At 37.6% G+C, this 9,264-nt stretch overlaps 1 protein-coding gene and 1 long non-coding RNA gene across 2 annotated transcripts in view; one reads left to right on the forward strand and one right to left on the reverse strand.

The window, feature by feature from the left end:
- The first annotated feature begins 6,922 nt into the window (after positions 1–6,922).
- On the forward strand, positions 6,923–9,073 carry LOC141480506 (uncharacterized). The gene is made up of 2 exons (XR_012464390.1): positions 6,923–7,163; positions 8,578–9,073. It is a non-coding gene; the product is annotated as an uncharacterized lncRNA (long non-coding RNA).
- The window catches only part of LOC111511266 (Rho-type guanine nucleotide exchange factor), a 57,172-nt gene continuing 56,836 nt past the window's right edge, over positions 8,929–9,264 (reverse strand). The window contains exon 10 of the mRNA XM_023167279.2: positions 8,929–9,258. Coding sequence (XP_023023047.1) covers positions 9,026–9,258 — 233 coding nt within the window. The 3' untranslated portion in view covers positions 8,929–9,025. The remainder of the gene's footprint in view (positions 9,259–9,264) is intronic.

Here is a 9,264-nt window from a genome sequence, read left to right on the forward strand (position 1 = left end):
GGACAAGTTGAATCTTGTCTTTGGAAGACATAACTGTGCATTATGTTGTGAAAACATTCAATTTACCACATTGTAGGAAGGTTCTGAAGATTTTTTTGTTGATTACGAGCTCCAAATTTTTAACATTCACACCTAATGTAGATATTTGCGATTCAACGTTAGATCGAAATTTTTTCAACTCTCCATCTATTTTCTTGATCAAAATATCAGTTTGCTGCATATATTGCAAAGTTTTGCCATTCTTTTCATGAACCAAATCGGTGAGTTCTTTCAACCCCTTTGACAAATCGTTGCCGATACGTTCGATATCGATTTCATATTGAAGTTTGAATTTTTCTTGCAATTTTTAGAGCTGTTCCGTAGCATGTTGAGTCGTTTGAAAGAGGTCGGTGTTAACTGTTTGATTTTTTTATCAAATTCAATATCTAACTTATTAACCTCATTCTTGATTAGTGCGTTTACATCATTTTTCAAATTTTTCATATCATTGCATACTTTCATCGTAAACTCAATCATTTTTCCATCAAAGTCAGTCATATTTTTTCTTATGGAAGTAGTGAGGTTTTTCTCAACTTCATCCATGTACTCTTTGTTGACTGCATCTGATGCGTTCGTAGGTCTTTTCACATTACACAATTTCAAATTATCGAAACCGATGTTGCCCTCGGGTGTATGTAGCAAACCTCCACCACTGCCTACTGCTGATGTTGCAGAATACTTTCGCTTTCTATTGGAGCTGCGTCCAAACTTGTCGATAGTCAATATGCGTTTTTTCAACGCGATTAAGGTGTTCAAAAAATGGTTGTTTCAACGCATTGAATTTTTAGCATTTTTTTTATACGTTTTTTGTGTCGAAAATAAACGTTTTATCGCATCAAATTTTTGGCATTTTTTGACACGATTTTCACGTCGTTTTTGCATTATTTTTCGTAGCATGTTATAATGTAAAGCATATGGGTTTTTGCATGAAATGATGGTTTAAAAAATACGTTTTTTTTGTTGCGATTAAAGTGGCAGAAATGTTCGTTTTATCGCATCGAATTTTTGACATTTTTTCGTTGCGATTTTCATGTTAATTTTGCATTATCACATCGCATTTTTGGAATGAAATACATGTCATTTTGAATATAGCTGTAATTTCGTTTTCATGTGACGTATTTCCAGCATCTTTCGAAGCTATAAGCAGTTTTAATCTATTGCATAACTCATTCGGATTGTCCCAATACACATACTCGAAGGGATTCTCATTATATATCCAACGATGAATATCGATGGCGTTCGTTTGTAGAATGCTGGAACTAACAACATCATTGCTATCGTAACCTTTACTAAGTTTTTGAGTTCGAAACAGGGGCCTTATTATGCCGGACCATTTCCATTTTTGAGTTCCCTTCATGGATCCTCTGGCATTCAGGTGGGCTTGTGTTACTTCCAACAAACGTTTATACGATGCTTGATCCTCCTTATTGAAGTCTTCAGGTTCATTGAGAAAGATCAGATTATATAGCCCTGGAGTTCCTTTGAATGCGAGTCCTTCAGTTGTAATATTACCACGTTTATCAAAGTCAATGTAGTTTCTACCGAGAATCCATTTCGAAGAGGACTCGTCATAAACTGGCCCGTATATTTTATCGATTGAATCATCTTTATCCCATTGTTTCATGACATATTTGTGTGATATGGGTGGATATTGCTCCAGATACTCCATCATAGTCTCCTCTGAAATATTTTCCATTGATGGTGGTGGTGGCGACTCCTGGAATACCTCATCATCCTTTTCCGTCGTCTCTGCAACATCTTCGAGTATTGTGTTTCAGCTATATCCTATAGCTATATAGGTTAAAAAAACTTTTGTAAAGATTCAACCTTTTCAGACTTTCCCAATTTCAGAGCTAGATACTTTTTTTCTTATACTTTTTGAAATTTCATTAATTTTGTTCTTGCGCACAACATCGACTTCTTTAGTGAGTGATTTCATATTGACGAATAACGTTTCCATTTCTATTCACACACACTTATGTACTTGTCGAAGCCTTTTCGATATCGCCCCTTATTCAAATCACATTCCTTGACAATGATAAAAGTTCTATACTTGTCACGCCAACATTCGGCACACATTCTCTTGAATCCATCGAAAGACATGTCAGGGGAGACGTGTTCATCGAATACATGTTTCAAATTCTTTTCGTCTTGCTTGAACAATACAATCATATTGCAATTGTCACGTATAAGTTGTTTGGGTATCTTGGAAATCGTCTGACACAAATAGATGGCATAAATGTCCTTATGGCGGCCCATGGACTAATATTCACGAATTTTCTGCTGACCATCGCAGGCTACATCATCGAATATGAATATGGAATTTCGTTTGGCCGCCTCTGGACTCATAATTTCTTCGTTGTCTTGAAATGGGAAATAACCGACTCCCTTGGTTTTTTCCAATATCTCTCTAAGCAGCTGATACTTGGTTTGATAAAGCGACTTTGAGTACACGTAGATATTCTCGAATTTGGCTCCATTCGGATGAAATAATATCGATAATGCTGTGTTGGTTTTTCCACACCCTGATGGACCACATATGATGGCGCGAAACCAATTGGGCAACAACTTGCCATGTTTATTTCGATATTCGACACCATCATGCAAATAGTCCAAGTTGTCTATGGGTAACGTATTGTCTTGTGGAACGACTTCCATGTTCTGATTGGTGTTTCAGAGTTTCACTTCAATATGTAGCGTGCACAATGATGTCATCTATCATTCCTAATGTTGACTCATCGCGGAGAAGATGTCGTCAATACGCTAATCAATAAGCTGCCATTCGAATTACACTTAGCTGGTTATCAGTATTGTGGTCCTGGTACGAAACTACAAGAACGTCTTGCACGAGGTGATCCTGGTATCAATCCGTTAGATTCGGCTTGTAAACAGCACGACTTGGCATATTTGCAAGATACGTCTCTTGAAGCTCGACATCGAGCCGATAAAGATCTGGAAGAAAAGGCGTGGCAACGAGTGAAATCTAAGGACGCATCACTTGGCGAGAAAGCGAGCGCTCTCTTCGTCACTGGAGTCATGAAGTTCAAACGTTAATTAGGAATGGAAAGTATGAAATCATTTCAACGCAGCATTTTGCAAAATATAATCAAAAACTAGAAGCCTACGACGAATGAAGTGAAGAAATCCGAGGCATCGGCTCTAAAGGCGGCAAAAATGGCTGTTCATGAAGTTGGAGGACGTAAGAAGATACGTATACCTAGGATAATTCCATTCGAAGCAAAATCTGGAGTAATTTTACCACTCATATCCATATTTGCAGGTCTGTCAGCTTTGGGTTCATTGGTAGGGGGAGCAAGCGCCATCGCAAAAACCGTGTTAGATGCAAAAAATGCCAAAAAGAAACTCGAAGAAAATCAACGTCACAATAAAGCTATGGAACATTTGGGTTCCGGTTTGTACCTGCGCAAAAAACCGCGAGGATATCGTTTGTTCCTAAAAAAACAACATCAACGCAAAGGACGAGGTCTTTACTTGAAAAAGCAAAAAAACTTCTGTTGAAGCTACTCCATAGAGCATCATATGTTTCGGAAATTGAAAAATGTGCCCATCAATGGAAAATACCGCATTTTCGTGGAGTCTTTATGTGTGATACGTTGCCAACTTGTGGTCCTCGGCTGCGAGAATGTGCTGTTTTGAACTTGGATTATCAATTGAATGCAGGCACTCATTGGGTAGCTTACATTAAAAACGGCAATGCTGTACAATATTTTGATAGTTTGGGTAATCTGAAACCCCCAATGGAATTGATACGATATTTTGGAGGGGGTACAACGATTACATATAACAATGATCGACATCAAAACTTTGATCAGAGTAATTGCGGACATTTGTGCCTATAATTTCTACTTCATAATGCCAAGACATAAATCTTTGCGGGATTTAACCGATGCTGAACTGAAAACTCTATCGATTGACTTTTTGATTGAGAATGCCGAACCTTGGGAATTATTGGATGTCTGGCATAAACTACCAAAGGACTACCAACATCGATTCGCTTTGCAGATTTGTTTACCATGTTTCATCCATTATCGACATGAAGCTGCGTCATCATCATCATTACAAAATGCAATGTATTAATGGTCCTGTTAGCTAACAAAGAGAATGTTATTATTGTAGAAATAAATGATTTAAAATTTTTTTGTTTCGATCATTATTTAAGGTGTGTACATCAGTCATGTCTATGACATTAACTCTAACGAGTCGTTCTTCGACACTTTCCATCGATTTCAATCCACCCATTCGATTGGATTCCGATTCAGAATACAGTTTAGCTTTGCTCAGTTTCCATTCGTACAACAGTACACCGAACATTGAAGAAGACACGAAATTCTATTATTACGAAAATGGTGACAGAACTAAACGTAAAAGTATCGATATTCCTGCTGGATCTCACGAAATTGGTGATATTGAAGCTTTAGTCAGCAAATATATTGTACCTAAAACGTACAAGAAAAATCTCAAACCGAACAATAATACGCTAAAGAGTGTGTAAGTGTAAGTGTGAGCTTGGCTCACATTTTGGGTTTTTCGTACACCCTTCTTAAGCCCAACTTGCATTACTCATCCGATCTACCTGTGGATATCATCAAAGTACGTATCATACACATAGATAGCAACATTACGTTTGGAGCCTTCTACAACGACACACCGTCTCATACGATATACGAATTTGCTGTTGATCCTGGTTACGCAATCGACTCATCAGACTCATTGATTTTCTAAACGAAGAAATAATAATTCGCTTGGAATTGAAGAGAAAGTATGGTAGTGGCTATCTATAAGAATAACTCATCACCAACCGCCACGTCTGTCTTCACCAAGACCTTCAAACATGATCAACTGTCAACGGAGAATAAATTATTCTTGGAATCTCTTGGCTATAATGTTGTCCAATCAAGTGTTCAACATTTTCCGAAAACCGCAAAACGATGAGTCCATACAAAAGGTAAAATGGCAGACCTACTATCCATATGTCAAATCTTTTCGCAATAATGACGTCACTGAAATCAACATTAATCAATCCGATGCCTATGATGCTTTGTACGATAGCCTGCTATTCATCAGCGGAAAAGTTGAGAGGACCAAGGGCTATGGTCATGTGACCTTCGTGAACAATGCTGATGGTTTCATGTTCCAGTCTGCCACCTATGAGCAGAATGGTAAAGAATTGGAAGCAGTTCGTGAAGTTGGAATTGTTAGTACTGTCAGAGGCTTCCTAACCTACGCCTATGAAGACATCAAGCACTTGGAAATCTCAGGATGGACATATCCCAAGAGCTTCGGCATCATTCAAAATACATCTTTAACGTTCAACATACTTATACCTATCAAGCATTTCTTGAATATTTTCAATGATTATCAATGTGTTTCCTATGGTAAACACGCTATCCGATTACTACGAGCTGGAGATGATAGCAACTGTTTCAATAGAAGAGACTGCTGGTACAGTAGCATGAAAGACTGAAGTTAAGCTGAAAATTGAAAATATTGAACTGAAAGTTAAACGAATCTTCCCTCATGATCAAATCAAATTGTAAAGCTATCCAAGCCGACACTCCTATTTTCATACCGTTCAGAAAATGGGAACTCCATATGCTGCCTGCTCTCACACAAGGTGCAAAAAATGAAATATGGGCCGTCAAGACTTCTTCGTTTCTCGAAAGTCCTTGCTATGTGATTGTATGTTTCCAAAAAGATCGTGATTACACCAAAGTCAACAATGATCCAACGCAATTCAACCATATAAATATCACAAATATAACGTTGACTCTGAACGGTGAAAATTACCCCAAAGAAAATATGCATCTGAATTTTGGGAAAATGAATTTTTTGCAAGCCTATTTCAACTATGCATAATTTGGTCTGAGCTACAAACTAATCAACATGACCCTCTCATCAATACCGCCGACTTTATACAAAAAACTCTCTTCGTCATCGATTGTTCCAGAAGGGACGAGAGCATCAAAAGTACCAGTGTTGATGTAAAACTTGAAATCGAATCATCTGAGGGATTTCCACAAAATACACGAGCCTATTGCATCATTGTGCACGACACTATCATCGAGCACCTCCCACTCAGCGAAATTATCAAGAAATGCAAATGAAGATATTCAAGGTTTCATCATTGAGCAACAATTCCATCCTGAGGAGATAGCCATTAGGATTGGAAATCAGTGTAGTAACTTTTTATTGCTGCCAAACAAACCATTTTCCTGTTTGAGTAAAGAAGATCGTCGTACCGCCTGTTACCTGGAGCGAAACGTTCATGGATTGAGGTATTTCTCCGGCTATGTGGAATATAATCAATTGGATGCCATCTTCATGGAAAATCTACGAAATGTCGATATCGTTTATGTGCGAGGACATCAAAAACGTGACTATCTAATTGCGAAATTTCACGAGTTGGATATACCTTCACACGCTGTGAATTTAGAGGAGTATGACAATACATCGTGGATGGTTCCCACATTCGGCAACGAAGGTGTCTCACCCTGTATGCACCACATTCACAGTCGAACGAAATATAACTGCAGCCTCCGAAACGCAGACATTTTATACACATGGCTTTATAATATATTACCAAAATGAAAATGTATAATAAATATTTAAAATGTTTTGTTCCTTTCGTTTATTCAACTCTTCACCACATCTGATGATGCACAAAATCCCTTCAACGCTTCTGACATGTTGGGGATCGCACGTTGAAACGTTATACCTTCCTAACCTTTCATGTTTGCTTAATTTCAAAAACCGGCAACGTCTCATAAGTCACATCGCCAATGCTTTAGCTTTACAACCGACAACACCGAACTGTTTACGCTACTGCTATCTTTGAAATTGATCATTTCGATGCTATCTCTCTCACTCATATGACTAACCAAACCATCGAAAATATATTACAGTCTTATGTTGTTGAATGATGTATTTCAGTGTCGATTATCGCATTTCCTGTTTACTACGGCTTTATCATTAATACGTGATAACAATGATAATATGCGAATAAAATATATTTTCACTGAGTTGAAATAAAACGAAAATGTATGTGTGTGTGCATGTCAAATCGAGATCCATGCAGCCACACAGCCTTCAACATCCAATGAAACGTGAGTTTTTTCAATTCCAAATGATCCCCCCCAACTGATTTGTTGTAAGTTTTTTGATGTCACCACACCTCGTGTAAAATGAATTCGTCGTATTTACCAAGACGTCATGTTTTTTTCTTTAACGCTGCACGCTGTATATTTTGATATCAGCAACGTTTTTTTCATTTAACGCTTACACATTCTGTATTTCATATCTTTTCCTTCTATTACGTTGGCATCCATGTTTTTTTTCTTCAACGTCCGTGACCTTGTTTTTTCCTCACGCTGCACTGAATACCAGCCGTCATGTTTTTTCGCTTAACCGCCATGTTTTTTCTTTAACGCTGTACACACCCTATATTTGATGTGTTTTGAAACAACACCTTTTATACCCAAATATTATTGTTCTTATGCCTCAATCGAGGGCCCAAATCGAGGGCTCAAATCAAGGACCCACCTCCAAATCAAGGACCCATACCGAAAACCTGCACCCCAACCAAACACCTGTCACTTGTCATTCTTTTCCACACCTACACCACCAACAAAGACCAACAACCCTCCATACACACGCAAGGGTTGCTCTTTGCACCGCCGCACCCTAATAAACCTCGCTGGGGTTGTTCTTGCTCTTCCTACCACTACCGACCCTCCATCCAACTGACCATCGCCATCCGACTACACCGGAAGTGAATGACGCAGAACGAACATAGTATTCCTACTATCCCACTAAATCAACTTCAGAGAGATTCTATGACTAGCTGGAATTATATTTGTTTGGTCGTGATACTCAGACGGTTCACACCGTTCTGAAGAGACCATGCTCGGTACTGATAACGGGGCAATCACTCCGAAACCGGTCTATCGGTTGATCGGATCGACCAAACGAAATTAATTTCTGCTTTTCATAGTGGGAAATAACTTGCGACAAATCTTCCAAGTCGAAGACGTTGCACAGGTGCCTGATGGTTTTACTTCAACTCTCTGCGCGGCATTTGCTGGGTTAGTTGTTGTTTTTCCGTTGGGTATATATATATATATATATATATATATATATATATATATATATATATAATATATATATATATATAATATATATATATATATATAATATATATATATATATATATATATATATATATATATATATATATATATATATATTAAAAGTTTTTCTTTCCCAGTCATACTATAGGTCATCAATATAGGTTAGAAATAACGGTCCCGAACACTGTTTCCTGGGACATTTCATGATCAATATTCAAAATATCACTCACCAAATTATGGATTTTACCAACCTAACATTCTCCATAAACTAATGCCACCTCCCAAACAGCACATCAAATCATTTGTTTGAAATTGATTAAGTTTAATATGTATCCTCAAATGTCAGATAAAATTGTCAAAGGTTTTCTCCTTACCTGCTTTTATTTTGCAGCTTTCTGTTAAATGGGATGCATCCACCCAATCATCAGAGAATCGTGGACTCTATAAGGGGGTTGGTTGATAGCGATATGGATATAAAGAAGCACATGTAAATTATACACGTGGTCTATTCATTAGCACCGTCGGCTCACACCTTCGTATATATCACTGTCATGCGAACTAAAACTTCGGGTCCTTCCATCAAGGTGAGCATTTTTCGGTTAGTTCCTTCGAAGATATGTGGAGGACAGGCTTATACCAGGTGACGCAAATATGAGGAAAGTAACAAAGTAACAAAAAAAGACAACTCTTGAATTATTCACAAACAACATTGTAACAAGGAATTCAAGGTTGACAACTAGCATTTTCATTCAATTCTTTATTGGAAAATTATAGATATAATAAAATACTATACAATTTCATGCAAATGAATCAGTTGGTGTTACATAATTTTATATTTACTAAATATTAGTCTCCATTGTGGGCCATTCAATACTGTCATATTCCTTTGAGCTAGAAGTTAAAAAAGTCCTAACGATATTTTGCAAAGTGCATCTTGCATCTTTCTCGTCACCCAATTGGGACGTCAGGGCAGCTACTTTGTACTCCAGGATACTCAGCTTTGATTGAAGCTGCTGAATAGCTTCTGGGATGGCTTTGTTGAATTCAGATTTTGAACCCTCCATCACATTCACTGTAA

Source organism: Leptinotarsa decemlineata, unplaced genomic scaffold (assembly GCF_025532065.1).
Source record: "Leptinotarsa decemlineata unplaced genomic scaffold, Ldec_3_MD MMD2_P_RNA_scaffold_9, whole genome shotgun sequence".
In the NCBI taxonomy this organism is placed as follows: domain Eukaryota; kingdom Metazoa; phylum Arthropoda; class Insecta; order Coleoptera; family Chrysomelidae; genus Leptinotarsa; species Leptinotarsa decemlineata.